Raw genomic sequence first — 21,802 nt, forward strand, 5'->3', positions numbered from 1 at the left:
GTGTGTGTGTGTGTGTGTGTGTGTGTGTGTGTGTGTGTGTGTGTGTGTGTGTGTGTGTGTGTGTGTGTGTGTGGATAGACTTCCACACTACACTGCCTCTCTGATTTATCTTCAAACAGACAGCTCAGCCATCTCCTCTCCAACACCTCCATCTCTCCTCCTTTTTTTTTTTTACATCCCTCCCTTCCTCCACTCTTTGGCTCCCTGGTGCTCACCACCAATCCATTCATCCTCCAAAACCTCCCCTCTCTCCATCTAACTCTTCCTCCCTTCCCTAAATCCATCTCTCCTTCCATCCATTTTCACCCCTCCATCCATCTTTCCATGTTTCCATGTATCCATCCCTCAATCTGCATTTACGTCCCCGCAGGGAAGACAATTTCCTGAATCCCACTGAAGTGGAAAGTTTTCAGATTTAATACATCCCCCCCACTCATGATGTGATCCGGCTTCAGAGGAAGGAGTTAAAAGGAGGAAGAGGGAAGCGGAAGGAGCCGAAGGTGTGAGGAAAGTCTTCGGAGATGGATTGAAACATTACCTGAGGTATCGCCTCACGTTAATCAAACACATTGGTTGGTGTTACTCCTACAAAAATCCTTTTCTCTGGTAATATAAAAGGTGAAACATACTGTTGAACATAGGCATTTTGCCAGCTGCTCAAAGGGGTCGTACTTCAACACAGCACTGCTTTAAGCTAAATGCCAACACTTCTTAGTTGCCAATTAGCACTTAATACAAACTATTCATTTTGAGATTACCAGGACAGACCCAAAGAACGGATGAAAAGTAAAGCAAAATGGGAGAAAACGGAGGAGATGGAGGAAGAAAAAGAACGGTGGGAAGACTTGAGAATTTAGAGGAAGAGAAAAAAGCAGAAGAGAAGGAGTGGTGAGGAGGTTATAAGCAACTTGTGTGTTACGTTGAAGAGATGCAGCCACTTTATGCTGTGTTTTTTTCTTTCTGAGTAGAGTCTGACAGAGGGACAGTCACATCACATCCTTTAGACTCCCCCTCGTGCTTGTCCATTTATATTTACGTTTGTGACTGTTGATCGATGTACACCGTCAGAGCCACACACACGCTCATTAATACACACACAGAGAGCAGCCATGTGTCTTGCCTCTGAGGGATGGTTGTCAAGGGGATATATAATGGACTGATCAACCTCAGCTTCATCACTGTGGAGACCCTGAAGAAAAGCATCTTCAACCAAACAAAGAATCCCATGCTGTGCTGTTATGCAGTTAAAAGCGTTGTCCTGTTTGTTTTCTAAATGTGTGCTGTTGTGATCAGGTCCTAATCCATTATCTGCCTGCTGCTACACAATAATTAAACTTCACTACAATCATAAACAGCTTTTAAAGTGTCAATACCTGGAAACAACACATATTTACTTGGCAATTTTCTGTCAGCCATGTGAGAAATGAGACGAACTTTACATTCAAAGCATCATTTTCCTGTTTTTTTTTTCACGTGATTCTCAGATGGTGCTAATGAATGCGATGGTTACTAACATCTGCAGAATTAAATCCACTGCATAATGCAGAATAAATGACAGTCATGAGGACAACAGATGCCTTTCACTTCTTGATTAGTTCAAGCTTCATAAATTATTGCAGCAACCTCTGATGACTCTGATTCTTCCAGCATGCTAGAAGCTTAAATGAGTGAAATTTAAATTATAGAGCTATTATCAGGGTTACAGTTTTACATGGATTCAAAACTAACTCAAGGTGAAAACATTCGCTGAATATGTGAAGGCAACAACTTCATCTGAGTGGGATATCTGCGAAACAGCAGGTAACGTTAATGCTTCATGAATTGATTGGTTTACTTTATTGACTTTTAATCTATGAAGCTAAATTTAAAGCAACGTATGCAATATATTGCTATTGATTAAGAGCAAAATGCACAATATATTTTGCTATTCATATTGAAGCTTTGCCTGAAAAAAGTTGACTGGACACCAGTCTGTATTGATATGACCGATACATGTAGACTATACAGCACATGTTTACTTATTTGGTATTTGATTTAGCTCTGCTTTTGTAAAAGGGTTATTATCAAACTGAAGATTTGAATTTGATGAACATTAATTTGATATTTTTCTCATCATGTATAGCAATACAACTCATTACAAACTGATCACACCCTCTGTTGTCTTATCCCCACTTGCCCTGCTCAGAGGACGTCAGTGCAGAGCAGAGTTAATATGCTGGTGCTTACTGCACTCTGCTGGTCAGTATGGGGAATCGTACTACAAGTGGATAGCAGACAACTGGATAGGGATTCCACAATGTAAGTGCAAAACACCACTGCCCAAAATGTGAGTGATAAATTGCCCCGATTGCCTTCTCAATATCCTTATTGGTGGTTATTGAAAGAGAGATCGGAGACGAGAGCTAACAAGTGAGAGACAAGAAAGGAAAACAAAGAGAAAGAGAGATGATAGGCAATTAAAGTCAAATTATGGAAGCATGCCTTGTACATTAGCTACCAAAGCTGATAATTTATCATCATTCTGTGGCTTGTCAGTGGGTAATATTCACATTTGTGTGTGTGTGTGTGTGTGTGTGTGTGTGTGTGTGTGTGTGTGTGTGTGTGTGTGTGTGTGTCTGTGTGGGGTGTGTGTGTGCGGTGTGGGGTGTGTGTTTTATATTCTCATTAATTTACAGAGGGTATCATTAAAATGGCACATTGAAACAGCTTCTAGTCAACTAAACATCACTGCAGCTAATTTCACTCAACAAATTAGCACCAGTTAACCACAACAGAGAAAATAAACTGAAAAAGGGCAGCTGTGGTGTTGCAGGTAAAACAAATCAGAAAAATTCTTCATATTCAATGTAAATTATACGTATATTAAACAGAATCTGGAGAAAAAAAATCCTAGTCACATGTTTACAGTTGTTTATATGCTAATGTTAAATATTTTTTTGTCCAACAGTAACTGTATGGTATTTGCATTGTAATCTTCTTAAACTTTAATACTACCAGAACAAGAAAAGTATATCGATAGCCTGAATAATAATAATATGCTTATTGATTGATAAGATACATATTGATAAAACTGATGTTAATGTGGACAGATACTAGGTGTGTGGTTATAAGGATATGGTGATGTCCTAGCTGGTATATATTCCTTTGTGTATGTTGCAAATGACTCTCGATTCTAGTATATGTCATTGTTTTTTTCTGATCATCCTTTCTTTGTGAGTGTCTTGTACTTCACGTCATTCTTAGCTACCAAGAACATTCAAAAAACGGATTATCTTCATCCAAAGGAGTGTAGTCGTTGACATAACTGTAGTAGCAGTGATGTAAATAAAGGCAGATACCATAGATAGGCTGTATGGTAGATAGATACAGCAGAATCAAGTGTCAGTGGTCATAGAAAAAAAAGAGAGACTCATATCACGCATGCGCAACGCGCCACCGGAGCAAATAGTGTGAGAAGTCGATGAGGACTTGACACGGAATCTGAGATTTGACTTGATCCTCGATCTAGTTTCGAGGATGTAAAACCACAGCTCGCGGACAACTACTTTCACGCGTCATGTTTTTGTAAACAGCAGGTGAATTTATGAAGATAACACAGGGGACATACAGGATCCACACACTCCGCCGCTGGCCCCGTCGGCACGGTAACTTGGGACAGAGGCAGGGCTCTCTGCTAGCTACCACACGAGCTAACGCCAGGTAGCGCAAAGTGCTCACGCGAGCTATTTACATTGCTTCCGTTCGTTTTCACTTATAAACTGTGTCGTGTTTACTCGCCCACCAGTGTGTTTTTACAGTTGCGTACTTTTATCGTGCCGCTGACTATCGAACGAGTGTGATAAACAAACACGCCTGCTAACCTCGTAGCAGCATGCTACGTTAGCCAGTTTGCTATCATCGCTGATGGTTTTAGTAGCAGGTAGCGAGCCAATCAGATGTAAAGTCGTTTGTGTGAAACTGGTGGTTCCGGTTAGTCTCTTCAGAGTAAAACCGTACTTTAACAGTAATATATATAGTAGCAGCCCAAAACACCGGATGAAGCAGTAAAATACATAAGACAATCCATATTACCGGCAGGCAGATGTGTTGAAAATGCACCTCAACATGATGTGTTTTTGGGCATAACAAATTCAGTAATGTTTCTGTCCTATACAATATACATTTATGGCAGGTCACGTTTCTCTCAATGTGACGCAATCGTGTTTGACCTTTTGAGCGCGTTGAACCTGCATTAAATGTCTGTAAAATAGTAATACATATAATCATTTATATAAATTAACCACCTCCACTGTTATTTAAATAGTTCAGATAGTACAATCTTACCCACAACGTGCCTTAGATGTGTTTGGATAGTCCTACACCACTACTGGTCTTGCCGTTTAACATTTAGGATGTTTTACCTTTATTTTAAAAACAAGAAGCGTTTACTTCCGGCTATCTTTGCTCTTACGCAGTAACTTTCTAGGACCAACGATAGCCAGAGTGGCGCCGCTAGCGAGCTACAAGAGGCAAGCGAGGACATCAACTTAACCTTTATTTTTAGCCCAGAATATACAGTCCCAGGCTTTTCTAAACTCAAACCGAAATCCAATAACTTTTGCTACTTTATAGCATTAGGTCCTTGATACCTACCATTATCTCTAAAAAAAACTTCACTTTGTTATAGTTTATGGTTTAAGTCTCCTGCATCTAAACAAAACATATTTCGTTTACCGATTTTCGCTAGAAAGCTTATGTTTTCCAGATTTGCTCAGCATTAAAACACAAAAGCAACATGACAGGTACTGACAGCCTCTATTCAAAATAACAATAAACACACCAATGCAGGTAAATGTTTTGAACAAAGTATTTGTTTAATATTTGTACCATTTGCGGTGAATAGAATACTACTAAGACATCTCTGTGCAACGCGAGGAGACTCCTCAGCATCACAAACGGCACCTTCCTAAATGTCTCTGCCATTGAAGCAACACTTCTCTAAAACAGTTTGATCTAAACTTGCATGTTATCCTTTTTTTCAGATCGTGTCACATTTTTTCCTGATGCTTAGGGGCTTGTGGCGACACATCTGTCTCCACTGCAGCTGAACTACTGTAAAGATTGTCTCTCCTCCGACCTCCTGACAAAGTGAGACTGGGTCAACATCATAAATATTTATATATACGCCCAGAAAGTGCGGTCAGACACAAGTCAAGATGTCCATCACCAACACTCCTACCAGCAATGATGCCTGCCTGAGCATTGTGCACAGCCTCATGTGTCACAGACAGGGTGGCGAAAGTGAGACATTTGCCAAGCGGGCCATCGAGAGCCTGGTGAAAAAATTGAAGGAGAAGAAAGACGAACTTGACTCCCTCATCACAGCTATTACCACCAACGGGGCCCATCCCAGCAAGTGTGTGACCATTCAGAGGACACTGGATGGGCGACTGCAGGTAGGACGATACAGGCTTTAGTGTTGACAAGCTCAAGTAAATGGTACATCTGTTACTGTGTTGGAGATTTTTTTTTTAAATTTCCTGACGAAATGTCCATTGCTCATATATATTTACTTTGGTATCATACATGACAAGGAAAAGCGTAAAAAGCTCACATTTAAAATTGGAACCATCACCACCATTTGGCCTTTTTGGTTGAAAAACAACAGAAATGATTAGTTAGCCCATTTTGTTTTTCATTGAAAAATGTTTCTGTTTTAGCTCTAACGTGAGGTGAATAACCTGCCAAATTAAACATAGCGAGCTGTGATTTTAAAATGCAATTGTCATTGAACTACAATTATTTAACATATGGAAAGTTATTAAGTGAAAAGAATGACATTCAGAAAATCTCTCTACATTTTGTGCATTAGACCAAAGTTGTGCCGGAGCCAATATTTTTACCGTTTGTCTCGTCAGCGCTGCGTGTTCACTATTACAACAAGCTTTATTCCAATAAGTGACACCACATTTGTCCTGAATTTACAAACTAATGAATGCCTTTCTTGTGTTCTTTCTCTCTCCTGTTGTTTTTCCCCAGGTGGCTGGACGTAAAGGCTTCCCTCATGTAATCTATGCCCGGCTGTGGCGATGGCCGGACTTGCATAAGAATGAATTGAAACATGTCAAATACTGCCAGTTTGCCTTTGACCTCAAGTGTGACAATGTGTGTGTCAACCCCTATCACTATGAGAGGGTGGTGTCTCCTGGCATAGGTGAGCACGGAGAGATTTTCAGTGAGTTCACTTTTTGGGTACTTCAAAATTGGTTTAAATGTGTATAGGCCTCAATAGAACTAAATTAGATTAAAAGCTGTAAGAAATTCAACCTTTAAAGATTTAGTTCTCTCTTATAGAGAAAGTAAGTTCACTGTAGAGAACTTACTAGTTTTGGGCTAAAACATGCAGATTTAACGATGTAGTCTTGTAACTTTACGCTGTGACTTTCATTAAAGTATTGGAGCTATTGCACAGTGTATGTGCCTGTTTAGTTATTCCCTTTGTTGTAGATTGGCATTGTCAGAAACTGGTTCTACCTCGTCCTTCTTTACCTTGATCCACAGACCTATCAGGACTGACACTAACCAGTTCTGGTCCCAGCTCTTCCCTGATGGTTAAGGATGAGTATGATTTTGACGGGCCCCAGAGTTTGCCCTCAATCGAGGGAGGGCACTCCATCCAGACCATCCAACACCCTCCATCCGCCGGTTGCCCGGCCCCCTCTGAACCATTTGGGACCCCAAACCTGCTCCCACCTGCCGAGGCTTCCACCTCGGCATCATCATCGGCCTTCCCTGCCATTGCTGCTGGTTCAGGCAGTAAGATTGTAGTTGTAAAATATTCCTCTGTGCCTGTCCTTTTGTCCGTGTATTTTTGTAGATGCAATATGGTTTTGGACATGTTCACTGAAAAAAAAAAGTAATTATCTGGTTTGTGAATTGTTTCGATGGCAGTAGATTTGTGAGTTTGTACTTTTTATTGGAACTCTCTGTGTCCCTTCTCTCCTAGGTGCCAGCTCAACCTGGTCCAGAAACAACAGCTTTACATCCAACATACCCCACCACACCAATGGCCACCTACAGCATCACCCTCCAATGCCACATCCGACACACTACTGTAAGTACACCCCATCACTGCAACTGTAACTTATTCCACAGACTTTATTGCATACGTGAATAAAAAATAAATCAATGCTTTCTGTTTCTCTCAGGGCCGGTGCATAATGAGCTTGCCTTTCAGCCTCCAATATCCAATCATCCAGGTGAGAATCCACAAGTACATAAACCATAGACAGAATTTTTAGGCCTGGCATATTAGAAAACTGTTGGACCAGTAAATCTTTATTTCCACATGTTTGCCCAAATTTGGATTGTTCACACATTACTGCTTCTAAAAGTGAGGCTAGATGAGATAAAAAGTTGTGTTAATATGCTTTGCGTGGGTAATTTACACGTTTATGTTATAGCAGGAAGTGCTGATTAAACTAATTGACTTAAAATATAATAGATAATATAAAATAATAGATATTTGTTTAAATGTAAATGTTGCTTCATTCCATATGAAAAACTAAAGTGTCCATATTACCGTGACCATTTTCAATTCATGACATAAAACCATTGACTTCAGGTTCTCTCCTCTGTTTCAGCTCCTGACTACTGGTGCTCCATTGCCTATTTTGAGATGGACGTTCAGGTCGGGGAGACGTTTAAGGTGCCCTCTTCTTGCCCCACCGTGACTGTGGATGGCTATGTTGACCCCTCAGGAGGAGACCGCTTCTGCTTGGGCCAGCTCAGCAATGTACATCGCACTGAGGCTATCGAGAGAGCAAGGTAAGGGCAACATTTAGAGCAAAGCCATTAAAACCATACTGCTAATGTTCTTTCTGAAATAACAGCATTTTACATTTTTTGCTTCTTTTTTTTTTTTTTTACCACTTCGTTACATGTGGTTACTTATGTTCTTTGCTGTTTATTTAGAAACACCTTGTGTGTTTTCTTTATGCCACGTGTGCAGAGGATGTGAAAACATTTAGGGCGACTGTGACGTGAAAACCATTGGTGCTATTCTACCTCACATTCTCTCTGTCGACTGTCTTCTTTCCTCTCTGCCAGGCTTCACATTGGTAAAGGGGTTCAGCTGGAGTGTAAGGGCGAGGGAGATGTTTGGGTCCGATGCCTCAGTGACCACGCAGTGTTTGTTCAGAGTTACTACCTGGACAGAGAGGCGGGCCGAGCCCCCGGAGACGCTGTTCACAAAATCTACCCCAGCGCTTACATCAAGGTAAGCGCACGGGTCACTGGAATGTAAAAAGAGGACACAGCTCAAAGTTGGCGTTTCATGACATCAATGTTGTAAACTTTCTTTGGAGTGCAAGATCAATAAAAAAAATTCCATGCAGTCTCCTTATGCATTCTGCCTTCTACACAAGTAGAAGTTGATGGTGGATTTTTTGTTCAAGGCCGATGAGTTTTTCTGAAGTCTCTCTGACAAAAAATGTTTCTGATTTAGTCTACATTGACAATGTCATCTGTGCTGACTGCTGCTGAATGCACAGTGTCTAAAAGTCTCTTCTTTCCTGCCAGGTGTTTGACCTCCGGCAGTGCCACAGGCAGATGCAACAGCAGGCTGCTACAGCTCAAGCAGCAGCTGCGGCCCAAGCGGCCGCAGTGGCCGGGAATATACCTGGACCCGGATCCGTTGGAGGAATAGCTCCAGCTATTAGTAAGTAAAATACAGGTGCACTTTCACACATGGAGACAGTGGGACGTAAAGGCAGTGTGGGTTCGAGATGTGTACTTGCATATGTAAAGAATGGAGAAAACTAATACAGAAGGACATAGTTCTATTGATTTTTATTGGATCAACTTTTTTTTGTATTGGCGACAAGTGGTTAATAGAAGGGTAACTATTTTTATCATCAAATAAATCTGCCAGTGACTTATTATCAAATAAATCTGCCAGTAACTTTCTTGATCGAACGCATATCGATTTAGTTTTTGTTTTGTTTCTGAAAATTGCTTCGTTCCGAAGATATACACTGTCATCAAAGTCTGACAAAATCAGCATGTTGGTTTTAGAGGCATCTTATTACATGTTGCCTAATAACGGAGTAACGCTATTAAGATAATAATAAAAAACAATTAATTTTAAATGGATAGATACTAATTATTTTTAGCTCACGTTAATAGTAATAGATCACACTTTAATTGGTTGTTTAAATCTTGGGTTTGTATAATTCAATTCAATATTCCTTCACATTTTGTGACAAAATTGTTAGTCCAACACATGCGGCGCACTGATCGCGTCTCCGTCTCCTCTGGTTTGCTCAGGTCTGTCGGCAGCAGCCGGTATCGGGGTCGATGACCTCCGGAGGCTGTGTATTCTCAGGATGAGTTTTGTTAAGGGCTGGGGACCCGACTATCCTCGCCAGAGCATCAAGGAGACCCCCTGCTGGATCGAGATCCACCTGCACAGAGCTCTACAGCTACTGGACGAGGTTCTGCACACTATGCCTATAGCGGACCCACAACCTCTGGACTGAGCGTCGCACTGCAACACACAGAGTCAATGGAAAGTCTTTCTCGGCGAACTGTTGTCAGTGGAGAAGCCAGTGAGACGACTGTGACACCGACGCTGTCTCACGGACAAAAAAAAGAAAGAAGACAACTTTCAGGTGTGCTTGAGGCATCTTTGGCACGGTGGCTCCTACTTTTGCTTGTTTTTTTGTTTGTTTTTTAAGCAAGAGTAACACTAAAATGAGCCAAAGCCAAATATCAAAGATATATCTATCTTTTATTTTTGATACCTGGCTTTGATTTGCGATGACTGGAATGATCCACTCTCGGACAAGTAAAAGACTTCACTGATAACTACAGTTACAAAGCACCACAACATGCAGACAGATGAGCTGCAGATCCCATGAAACTGGAATGTACAGCGACAACTCCTTCTCCGACAACCGCCAACTACTGACAGAGATCAGAATCAGTGAACGATGAAAAAAACAAGTGCTGTGCAGCTGTGGAATGAGACGGCTCTCATGACCGGTGTCCGGGCACGAGAGTGCTGATGGTTTTTCTATTGTGTCTGCGTCCACTCGAGCTGCTACAGACCTGGTATGACATGCAAGTTCAGCCAAGTGCAAGGCTGAATAGAAAAGCCGCAACAGTCCACGCGATCGCCGCTCGACATCTCGCTGGTAGCTGCCTCTCTGATGCTGGAAAGGGTTTAGGGACCACCTGGCTTGGATAAGGTCTTACCAGACACCCATCGTCATCCACGAATATCACAGTGAGGGAAACAAGAAGCGCCACACCTAAAGCCGGCTCTGAACTGAAACGAGGTCAAGTAAATGGACTCTTCTTCGTCAAAGTATGGGTTAGGACCTGAAAACTAGTTGAGGGCCAGGTGGGTGTCCAATGACGAACCCCCGCCACCCCACTTCTCAATTTAACATGATTTTGAAGCAAATGAAGATCCCCGGTTGAGGTTTCGAATGCCTTCTCGGCCATCACGACATACAAAGTTGAACTGTCCACTGATGATAACAATATATCTGCGTTTACGGACTTACTGTGATTATATCATTTCTCTGCTCACTCAAATACAGTGAAGACAAGATGCTCATTCAGCATTGGTCACTGTGCACCATGGTCGCCTCCCACCTGTTTCAGGAAGACGCCCTCTTTTATGCTGCCATAAAGGATGAAGCTCGTACATCTTCATCTGCAACCTCCTAACATTTTCTCACTTTTACGCCGAAAGCAAAAGAAAAAAGAAAACAGCTGGGATGCTTTTGGTTGAATTATATTGAATTACGGGAGAAAAGACGGACGGTTGTTCTTAGATCTCTGAGATGTACTCACAGTCCAACGAACAGGGTTTATCAAAGTTTTGGCAAACCAAAGTACTAATTACTCAGAAATATACTGTATGTCCAGGGTGATCACGAGAGTCCCAGTCAACTGCTGGACTTTGCCCCAATCACATTTATTTGGAAGTTTCTTAAACTTTAATTGTGATTCTGATCATTTTCATTTGTTTTGATTGTATTGATTTTTATCTCCAAGCATACCCGACTCTTCACGCGTGTTGAGAACCGTTGTACTGAAATATCTTATGACTTGCAGCCCACGTATATACTACTTGATCCAGGTCTCTTGTGTAGTTTACTGATAAAGATACATGAATTTTAAGACCGTCACCCAGCAATATTGAAATATTTTCTTGGTTTTATTTTTGTTACTTTTATTAATTGATTTGTATTATATTTGTAGCACTTTATTTTTTTTCTCCCTCGTTTTTTTTAAATTCAATAACAATACTTTTGAGGCAGCCATCCTGCAATACGGAGGAGAGGGAGAGAATAGCTTGATTTATATATTTTATATAGGATTGTGATCAGAAGCAACTTTGTGCAGTATTTGTATTGAAAACATTTCTAACACCAAGACATCTTTTACATCAGCTTTTGCCCTTTCACTATAATATATGCAGTCATTCACACCGATTTTTAGGGTTTATTTTGGCTATTTTGAGCTTTTTTTTTTCCTTCTTTTTAAATCCATGTAAATAACTTTTTTTTAAATGCATGTCAATGTTTGCATGAATTTTAATGTCAAATAGACCCCATTATCCTCGAACCTTCACAAATTGGATTGTCTAAGAGTTGAAATCAGCGCCTGCTGGAGGGAAACAGTGGGAAGTTACAGTCGTAACTGATGGAAATAATATAATACACTCATATAATCAATTTATTTTGCAGCCCAGCTCCTAAAGAAGATAACTTGTCTCCTGAGAGGTACGTTTTAGACAATAACGGCATCAGTTATGTATGCAGCCTCTCTTTGATAATAAAACTTGTACACGCATATTATCTTTCACAGCTGTTGACCAGGTGAAGGTAGAGTGACAGAAATAATTAGATTTCAGCAAAGTCCCCCTCGTCTCAACTGCCCCTGCACTGCATGTGATACATTCGGTTGCTCTGTTTTAAGACGTGTTCTTTTATAAGCACATCAATTAGAAGTACACATTGAATTTACTCGCCGCATGTTGAAACTTTTCTTTTCATACTTGTTTTTTTGCACCAAACTGCCATACATTACACTATTCCTGGTCATCTGTATGTGACAGGTCTTTTTTTAATGTGTATTTAAGTCCCTAAACAGGTGTTTTTTGTTTTTTAAACATAATGCTGTCTCGTAGATGAAAAAGACAAATTGGTTTCTTGGTGGTTTAGTTGAAATTTGGCTGTTTTGGGGTTATTTTTTGGTCACAAATTATCCACATATTTCTTTTTTTTACTAATAGCGTTGTCCTCCATCACGTATTAAAGAGTCCAACTAAATTATGCATCCGATCGATCAAACGGTAGGAAACCGGATATTTCGTGATAATGTAACTGAGCGAACTCATGCTGAATCCTGTTATGTTCTGCTGTGCTTTAAGGTGGACGGATGGTTTTATAATACTTGCAGTTATTATAGGAGCCGATAAAGACATGGCTCGAATGAGTTGATGTTGACAGACTGCAGATATACATTTGACCTGTTTTTCTTATGTAAATCTTGAATTAAACATGGCCTGATATTCTCTAAGTGGTGAACTGTATATTTTCTTAACACGGTCACATGTTTACAAGGATGGAATTGGTGGAAATGTTTTGTTTAATTTAATTCTGATACAACTTCAGCTCAGGTTGAAGCTATACTGAGAGTAGGTCAATTTACCAATACAACTTATATCACAGTGGACAATTTGTCATCTCGTGGCAGAAACAGCTTTATTTTTAACATTGCATGCGTTCCACAGTTTCCTGCTATACAAATCATAAAGGTGTAAGTTGTTTGGCCTTAATAGGAGCGTGAGGGATAAATCAGCACAGTATGAACATGACTAGGTCTAATCTGGCACTAAATAAAAAGGAAATAAATTAGTAGACTTATTAAATGGGTTTTGTTGTATGTGTTGTGTGCGGTTAAACCCTTATGGGGGTACAAGGTAGTCGGTTCAATCCCCAGTCTCCGCATAGTTTGCATGATGAAGTGTCCCTGAGCAAGCCACTGAACCTCCAGTTGCTCACCGGGCGCTTCACTAGATTTTATATTTACAGTAACAATAAGAATTCCAAAGCGTACAGTAAACCTTAAATGACATGAATGAGACCATCGTTTGATTAAAAGAATAAACATTTATAGACAAACTCAGCATATGCCTGATTATATATTTTGAGCGTCTTTCTTTTAAGAAGCATGTTCTTGTTTTTAAACTCAGTATAAATGAACATGAACATAGGATCATAACAAATTTCCATGATTTTTTTAAAAACTTTAAAAAAAAGAATTTTAGTCCTGGAAATAACTATTTTAAAATAGTTATTTCCAGGTTAATTTTTACGCCTCCTCGGTTTGTAGCTTGTCAAACTTAAGGTGAGGATAATAAGCGTCAATCACTTCATGCATATTTGGTGAAATGGGCCTGTAAAAAAATTATGGGAAATGAGTGCAAGCGCAAACATTTTTAACATAAATAAAACACACCAGTCGGACACATCTTAAAATGAAACCGTCTTTATTAAGTAACTTTAATATCAGAAAAATAAAACTCTTAAATTCTCTTTACAGCAAATATATAATATCAGTGCTTTGGCCGCAATAACTTAAAAGGCCTTTATAAAATATAGTCTGCTTTTAAACTCCTGACTCAATTTGAAGAATTTATATGCCATAAGACTCCCCCTACGTATACATAACAAAATTGTAGTAAAATTAGCAAATACTTTGAACTGTTGGTACATCTTAACAATATATGTATTTATATATAGATAATCTAAGATACATTTTACAGTATACCATTCTTAATTTGGTGGTGTATAGACAGGACAGGCAGCTTGAATCCGTGGCCTTTTTACAGTTGCAGTGACGGTTTACATTGGCGGTACATTATGAAGACATGCTCGTGATGCACATTCCATTTTCCACTTGGTTAAACGGCAGCTATCAATACTATTATCATCATCATCATCATCAATACTGTAAACTAATAACTAGACTACAAGCAGATAGCATTGACACTCTCTTCCTGCAACATTTCTGGGTTTCCAACTCTTCATTCACTTGATCACTCAGAGAAAAAGTAAAAAAGAAAAAAAGTAAAAATCTTATTGTAAACATTATAATATAGATATATTTATGTATATATATATGAAATGTAACAAAATAAAAATAAGATCTGTATATTTATCAGTCATTAAAAGTAATATCATAAAATACAAACACAAAAATGTCAATGGATTCATGTCAATAAACGGTATTGCGTTCCCTCGTAGAAAGGGAGAGAGAGAAAAAAAGAGCAGAGAGCTTTGTATCTTTGTAGAGCTGAGAGAAGTGAAACAAAAAAGGACGGCTAGAAAACCCGAGGGGGCAGAAGAAAATGTTTGTTTGTTTTTTTGCACTTTTGGGACTCATTCGGTTCCGTTTCCTCGAGAAAGCTCAATCCTCCACAAAAGACGGTATTTAAAGATACAGAGCCAAGCTTTAAATTAACTCAAACACACTGTTTACAGCTGGAATGCTAGACGGACTCTGGTCCAAAGTCCACAAAATAAAGCAACGATATTGACCGTATGTAGTGTCGGCACGGTCCAAGATAAAAACCGGTCCAGCTGCTTCCCCTTCCAAGTGTCCGACAACTCATTCAATCCCGTAAAACAAGGTCCAGAGAAGGGTGATGTTTAAAGCTAAGATTTGAGATGATTTCCACTATTTGTACCGTTTCTCCACTTTTTGAGGCAGAGGAAGTCACAGAAGCACAAATTGAAGGGGTTGGCGGGGGAGACGACAACTGTATTGGAATCCAAACTTGTCAATAGTGTGATAAGATATGGGGGAAGGCTGTGCTTAGTAGGGCACAGGCCATATAGCAAAGGAGCTGATGAGGATTGAGAAGCATAGCGTGTGCCATTGAGACACCTCATGGATGCACCAGAGCAGTTAATGAGGGAGACCCCCCCCCCCCTCCCGACTTAAAATGTCGTCGTAAAAACAGAAGAGATGCATCAGTTGACATGTTCAGCCCAAGATAGTTTGAGCTCTGTAATTAAAAACCGAAGGAGCTTAATTTATCTTGCGCTTCCTTGAGTAGTCAACGCGCTGAGACGATTCTTGCATAGGCCTAGTAGACAAGACGTGGGTGGCCAACATCTCAGTTTTGCATCCATTTAAATTATTTTGTTTGTTGCTGCCTGCGAGGGTATATAATGGCTGAGGAGGCCGCCGCAGGGTGGAGCCCGTTTAACGGAAAGGGTACTATTGAGATGGCTAAAAGGTCGGTTTCTTATATCAGCTTTTTTTGGCTCCCAGTTGAAGTTTTACTAGTAACTAGCCGTACTTATATCAACTAAAAATGGGACGAGATGCGCAAATCTTTCTGGCTGGAAAAAAAAAGCACATGGTTTCCCCATACAAGAAATAAACAAAAAAAAGGCTAAACATAAAACAACGAGGGAAAAACTATGAAAACAGAAATAAACCAAATGGGATTGTTTCGCGCTAAAGAAAGAAAGTTAAAGCAACAGGTTGTCGACAGGTAAGTTACCAAAAATAGGAAGCGAAAGTAAACGTCCCTGTGATATAACTTTTGTTCAACCAAGACGCATTTAAGGAATCGAACTTCGGCGAATACATTAAGACCTCAGTCTGTCAGCCTGTGTTCCTTCGAGCAAAGATCTGGATTGGTAGATAGTGTTGTCAGTTAATTACAGGTTTCCCAAAAGAAGGCCACAAGTTTGTTTTAAGACAGAGCAACACTGTGCGCCCGCTGAAGCAGTTGTTTCTGTTTTGTTTACTCGGAACGGAATTAGGCACAAGTTTTCCGTAAACAATTTGTAAAAGTAGAAATGGAAAGCAACGTGGCAAATACTGAAGTGGTGTAACATCCTGTGACGGTACTCTACAAAAAAATCAGTTACCTACTTGTTGGTTTTAGTCAGGGAAGGAAAGAAACCTGAGGCAACCACAGGTTGCCATTGGAGTGTAACATCTGTGCGGTTTGCGGGTTCGACCCACTTGGTTACGTGGGTGGGCTTGCATGCGAATCAACATGCGGTTAATATCAGCGATACACAAAAAAATTATAATTCAGATTTATGATCCGGAGCATGTAAACGTTGTATCCTGTTTAAATGAACATTGATACACTTAATAGCCCGATAATATTTATGCAAATTATGTGGGAGTAGCACTTGTAAGAATAATAAAGCATGTGCTGTGCACATTATATCCAGTTTACCGTGGGAGGCATTTAAAAAAATCATTGTTAACCAGGAGAAAACATTTGTATTGAAACAAGGGATTCACTATTTGTAAACATGCTCATCGGTTCTGTTTCCTTAAAGTTCGCTGTACGAACAGTAATTGAGAGACAACCGGGCCGGGCCATATTTCAGCACTTAAAACAATTGTAGCAGCAATTTTCTTCTATTGAACAAAACATTTGAGATGTAGACCTAATATAACTTTGACCCGAAAGCATCTAATAGAATTCAATATACATTTACATTTTTTTTAATAAAATATAGATAAGTCCGAAACTGATGCTTCAGGAAGAAGAAAATGTAAATCAAAAAACATGATGAGCAAAATATGTGTGTATATGTATATATCCCACCCCACCCAATGCTACACAGAGGGTTTTACGACCCTCCCATTGATCGCTCAATCAATAAATGGAAGAAAACTTCACAATAGCAGGCACATGAACGGGCTGACCCCCAAAACTCATGCCCCAGATACAAATCATTCCTAATTCACCTATTATTCCTCACTTTTGTCAACCAAACACCAGCTTGGACAAAACAAGGTTGAGGACACGCCTAGACACCGATTCAGGTTCAGTTTTGTAATTTCCCCACAGATGTTACGAATTGGAAGTGCTGGGGGAGGCTGGACCCCAATCAGCCATCAAAGTAAACGGATGAAAATCACATGTTGCGGAGCTGAATGGCCTGTGTGACCGGGGACAGACAAACAGGGCAAACCGCATCTGGACCCTGGCAAATATGGGTGGCACAATCGAGACAGAAGAGGTTGTGGCCGCACGGAACCAAGGCAGCGATCACCTGGTTATCCATGCAGTGGATGCATATCTCCTGCCCCCTCCCTGCTGAACCGAGCCCCGGTCGATAGAGGAGAGAGGATTCAGGGGGGGAGGAAGAGGAGGCGGTGCTTTCACTGGAAGAGGAGAAGGCCGAGCCGTAAGAGGGGAATCGGTGGGCGTCGAGGGTTCCGGCCGAGTCGAAAGGCCCTCGGTGAACTCGCTGGGCCTGAGGGTGCTCCAAGGCTTCTGTCCCAGAGAAGGTCGGAGAGAGCCGGGGAGTCCCAGGCTGACTGGTCTGGAGACATGGAGGACAACCTTCATTAGGTAACATGAACATATGACTTTTTTAAAAAAATCACTGTTTAGAATTCAAAACAATTTGTCCATGTTCTTTTCAGAAAAGGAGCAGAAGTTAGCAGCAAATGGCAACTGCCACAAACCAGACATCTTGACCGACGGTCTTAACGGGACGCTATAATCTGTGTGCACCGGCCAAATTTCTCTTACCTGAGATTGACGAGCATCAATGGTCTGAGGGTGCTGGTGGTCCACGTAGGGGCTCCAGATTTGTGGTTGTGCAGCAGGGTGCGGGGCTTGGGCAGTGGAGATGGTTAACGGGTCAAATCCTGAGGACGAGCCTCCACCCCCCAGGTTGACCAGCTCATCAGGACCCACGGGGACTAAGCTCTCGCCAAACCAGAAACTCGTACCGGCGCCGTTACTGTTGTTGTTGTTGTTGGCATTTGCATTAAACTGACAGGTTGGGCTCAGATCTGCAACCCGGTTACCGTTACCGTTAGCGTTACCATAGACAGAATCAGCTGAGCTGGAGCCGCTGCCGAGGGAACTGGAGCTGTCGTTGCGGTAGGTGGAAGACATCCTGACACCACTGTTAATATTGCTATTTATTCGCTGAGTACCGTTGACGCTCATTGGCAATAAGCCGCCACCGGTGCCGCCGCTGCCGCCGCCACCACCACCGCTACCTGCGCCACCACCACCGCTGCCACTGGGGGATGATGCACCTGCCTGAAGCCACCCGGCATCCCCCAACCCAGCCTGTGCTGCAGAATTCTCAAAGCTGACATCTGTGCCGTTGAACTGAAAGTCATTGTTGTCTACACCGGGAGCCTCAACGCCTCCGCAAGTTCCCGTGCGGAGGGCGATGTGCGCTTCTATCTCGTCCCTCGCCCGGTCCACGTTCTCCGGCATCCCAGTGACCTCGAACACCGGCTCTTTGTCACGACTCGGTGTCACAATGTAGGTGTGGGTCTGTTGCTGAATGCGTTTGATGGTTGCTCCTGAAAGACATGACCAGACCCAAGTATACTTAAAAACACTGGTCAGTTTGACACCAACTTTAAAGAATTGCTCTGGTCACATGGAGTGTCACATGGAGTGTCAAGAGTTCACCATTAAATTTAGTGTGACGCAGGATATGCATGACCATTTCTCAGAAAAATACATTTGAGCATCACAGTAGCCCATTGAAGAAAATATCAGTAACAGTTAAGTGTCAAGATGAAAAGAATAGTGAGGTATTAATAGTGCCGAATGGAGCTGGAGGACAGATTTTTGTATTTTACTGTGGCTTCTTAACTGCAGATTGACAAATAAGCCAAAACTGAGTGATACTAAAGACTGCACGAATGCATTAATAGCGTTCAACATTTTCAGTGAAGACACTTGTTTTGTTCTGGACGTTCTGCAATTGAAATTGGAAGAAACACATCTGTGCAACAATTATAGCACTGAACTGCATGCTGCCTTGGTGATTCAGTTGGCTTAAGTGCATTCCACCTAACCACAACACCATGAGATTTAGCCTTAAGTAGGAACCTTTTCAAATACCATTACTCTATCTATCTATCTATCTATCTATCTATCTATCTATCTATCTATCTATCTATCTATCTATCTATCTATCTATCTATCTATACACACACATTTTTTTAAATGATTATTTTTTTCAAACTGGATAACCTTGGTGCATTAACTAAATGAATGTGTCACAATTAATGGGCAAGTGAGAAATGCTTTCTAAACGTTTGTAGACCCCAAATATTGAATATTACTTCTATTTGTGTGTTCCTCGTGAATTAAAAAAAATACCCACCCTTGGGTCCCACGACCAGCCCTACGACACGATATGGTACCCGCACCTACGGGGTTGAAAGAACACATGGTTACCATACACACTTTAAATGACATAAAACACAGAGAGCCTCCTTTATGGAACCAACAGTTAACATACACACCGTTATTATAAAGACTGCACTTGATATGACTCACCGCATAAGAAAGTCAGTTTCACATCTTTAACACTGTAATCACATAGTAGCCAACCTGAATGGTCGTCTGACCAGGTAGAGAGGGGGTCCCCGGACCGGTCGCAGCAGACAGGGGGCCTGTCTTGTTTCGAGAGGCTCTTATGAGGGAGAAGTGCTCGGCTGCCGACATGATCTCCCTCTTAGCCATGGCCACATCTTCCTTGCGCCCTGTCACAACAAAGACGGGCTGCTCCCCCCTTACTGGTGTCTTAATGTAGGTGTTGGTCTTGGCTCGGAGTGCCTTTATCTTACAGCCTTTTGGTGAAAGAGAGGGGGAACGTTGGAATATTTCCGATTAACTTTTTAAATGTACCACATCACTCTCTCACACACACACACACACACAAGGTATTACACTTTGATATTAAAACTGATAAACGATTATGGCGTATGCAATCTCAGTTTCCAGTAACTCGCGCCCTTTAAAAGTTGCATGGCACATACATTAAATATTCCTTTCAGTGTGGTTGAGAGTCCAGCATCATTACCAGAGCCATTTCCTGTTGTTGTCAACACTGCAGTCTGTGTGTGCACCCTCCCCCAACTGGTCTCACAGACGACACAATAACAGTATCCCTGTGAGTTATGGAAAGTTCATGTTAAAGACCAAATATAAAAAGGCGGCGGAGGTCTTGGAAGAGACTGTCGCGTTTGGTTGAACTGTTGAAGTCTTGACTTGTGTTACGGAGCCGACTGTAGCCTACAGCTGATGTGGCAGAGCAATGGTGACCAACACGCCGCACTCCGTGTTCTCCTTCCCGAGACAAAGCAAAGCCTGGTTTAGCCCGGCATGGCATGACATGGCATGGCATGGCACGGACGGGGACAGGCTCCACTCCGCGAAAGCACAGACAAAACCATCAACAATACAGACACAGACGGGTCTGCTGATTCATAAAACGCGTGGTGTGAACTTTAGTTGAGGGTGTTGGGCGAGTTGACCCACTTCTGGAGCGCGCTAAAGCTAGCTTGTCTCCAGCTAACCGCGTTCAGGAGAACCTCACCCACACGACCGCTTGTTTTAACGTGGGCTGTTAGTCACTTTGTACATGGTTCAACTAAGTTTTACTGGTCAAATGTTCCATATTAAATAATAGATGTATTTTAAAAGTACCTTCTTCGCCGGCTACGTCACGTAAACAGCGCCCCAACAATACGTGCACGTTACTCGCTAACAGTTGGCTCACTGATTAAACCACTTAACGTTAATTAATAGTAACAGTACCTATATTAGAATATTCCGTGGTAATCATTTCACCCGTCCACCACGTTGTCTGGCCTGTTTCTATATGCCTGTGCATGTCGTATTTCACTTTAACTTAACAGCCGACTGAACTATCTTTCCGTCGAGTTTCTTCCCAACTCCTACGAGCCACTTAACGTGAGCTCGCTAATGGCTCGAACCAAAACCCTCCGGGAAAACAACAAACAACAACTCACCCTGTCTGCCCACGATCTCCGCGACGTGCTCGGAGCTCGGCACCGCCACGCACTCAGTCGTGTTGACGCTCTTTCGCCGAGCCAGCAGCGAAGACTCGGCCTCGTAGCCCGGCTCCCCGTACACACCGGGCGGCAGCATCGCCATGCTCCCAGCCGGCGGTAGGGCGCTGCCGCCGAGCCCTGTATCATCCCGCTCGTCTCCGCTGTACAACAAGACGGTCTCGATGTGCGGCGGCTCCATCCCGGAGGCACACGGCCCCGACGGGAGGTGCTGGTGGCGGTGGGCCTGGGCCAGAAACGAGGAGTCGGCGGCGGTTATAACTTCAGCCTCTCCGTCCTCGGGCGCTGCCGTTATGGTGTTTACTTCGTGTCCCGAGGGCGGCCGATGCAGCGGCTTTAAGTCGAGGACAGTACCAAGGAGGTTGTATTGAGGAACCGGGGGGAGCTGGTGGAGGTGGTGGTTGTACTGGAGGCTCTCGTCCACTTGTTCGTAGGTCTGGCTCTGGGTGCCGTGGTGCTCCTCAAGGCCCATACCGGCGAAAGCGTGCACTAGTGGCGGTGGGACCTCGGACTCTCCCTCATCGGCCTCCAGCAAAGACGTGCTGCTCGGCATGATGCAAAACAGTTGGCGTTAAACGGAAATCGATACGAAAAATGAATCAAATTGGTTTTGGTTTACAAAAAAATAAAAAGCGACCAGCGCCTGTTGGTTGAAATGTGTGGCTTTTGTTTTGTCTTCCAGCTCTCCATGCAGCCCTCCCTACACTGTAATCTCGTACTGCTGGTTCACGCGAGACTTTGTTTTGGGGTCAGACGTGTATTCACAACTGTCAGGTAGACGCGTGAAGTGGTGGAGTGTGATAAGAATGAGTCGTTATAATATATTAATACATCCTATTGGTGCCCATCTGCCGTGGGTTACACACCCCGACGCATTGGGTAAATAATTTAGTGAGGC

The 21,802-nt window shown here is 42.1% G+C and overlaps 2 protein-coding genes across 5 annotated transcripts; one reads left to right on the plus strand and one right to left on the minus strand.

Annotated features, from left to right (window-relative positions):
* The first annotated feature begins 3,431 nt into the window (after nucleotides 1–3,431).
* Nucleotides 3,432–12,567, plus strand: LOC137805112 (mothers against decapentaplegic homolog 4-like). 4 transcript variants are annotated; one of them, XM_068604874.1, is made up of 10 exons: nucleotides 3,432–3,699; nucleotides 5,022–5,435; nucleotides 6,019–6,214; nucleotides 6,541–6,795; nucleotides 6,986–7,093; nucleotides 7,188–7,238; nucleotides 7,623–7,806; nucleotides 8,089–8,257; nucleotides 8,560–8,698; nucleotides 9,307–12,567. In XM_068604874.1, the coding sequence occupies exons 2-10, from the start codon at nucleotides 5,196–5,198 to the stop codon at nucleotides 9,516–9,518; spliced, it is 1,554 nt and encodes a 517-aa protein (XP_068460975.1). In that variant the 5' UTR covers nucleotides 3,432–3,699; nucleotides 5,022–5,195; the 3' UTR covers nucleotides 9,519–12,567. The 4 variants fall into 4 exon arrangements, with proteins under 4 accessions (XP_068460975.1, XP_068460978.1, XP_068460976.1 ...); XM_068604877.1 differs by having other exon boundaries at nucleotides 6,019–6,193; XM_068604875.1 differs by having other exon boundaries at nucleotides 3,432–3,644.
* Nucleotides 12,568–13,532: 965 nt separating this feature from the next.
* On the minus strand, nucleotides 13,533–21,606 carry LOC137805362 (RNA-binding protein MEX3B-like). The gene is made up of 5 exons (XM_068605248.1): nucleotides 20,845–21,606; nucleotides 19,421–19,659; nucleotides 19,191–19,236; nucleotides 17,582–18,375; nucleotides 13,533–17,369 (listed from the first exon to the last, which is right to left on the minus strand). Exons 1-5 carry the CDS (start codon nucleotides 21,455–21,457, stop codon nucleotides 16,959–16,961), a joined length of 2,103 nt encoding a protein of 700 aa, XP_068461349.1. The 5' UTR covers nucleotides 21,458–21,606; the 3' UTR covers nucleotides 13,533–16,958.
* Nucleotides 21,607–21,802: the final 196 nt, after the last annotated feature.

The sequence above is a fragment of the Clinocottus analis genome, unplaced genomic scaffold (assembly GCF_023055335.1).
Source record: "Clinocottus analis isolate CAN_PGR_092001 unplaced genomic scaffold, fCliAna1.0.p SCAF_7, whole genome shotgun sequence".
In the NCBI taxonomy this organism is placed as follows: domain Eukaryota; kingdom Metazoa; phylum Chordata; class Actinopteri; order Perciformes; family Cottidae; genus Clinocottus; species Clinocottus analis.

Bases quoted from the DNA above. Each gene is read 5' to 3' on its own strand.
- LOC137805112 (XM_068604874.1), top strand. From the start codon at position 5,196: ATGTCCATCACCAACACTCCTACCAGCAATGATGCCTGCCTGAGCATT. The intron at 7,239-7,622 runs GTGAGAATCCAC...CCTCTGTTTCAG, and splicing joins TCCAATATCCAATCATCCAG to CTCCTGACTACTGGTGCTCC. The intron at 7,807-8,088 runs GTAAGGGCAACA...CCTCTCTGCCAG, and splicing joins GAGGCTATCGAGAGAGCAAG to GCTTCACATTGGTAAAGGGG.
- LOC137805362 (XM_068605248.1), bottom strand. From the start codon at position 21,457: ATGCCGAGCAGCACGTCTTTGCTGGAGGCCGATGAGGGAGAGTCCGAG. The intron at 19,660-20,844 runs GTGAGTTGTTGT...TTTCACCAAAAG, and splicing joins GGAGATCGTGGGCAGACAGG to GCTGTAAGATAAAGGCACTC. The intron at 17,370-17,581 runs GTAAGAGAAATT...CCATGTCTCCAG, and splicing joins TTGATGCTCGTCAATCTCAG to ACCAGTCAGCCTGGGACTCC.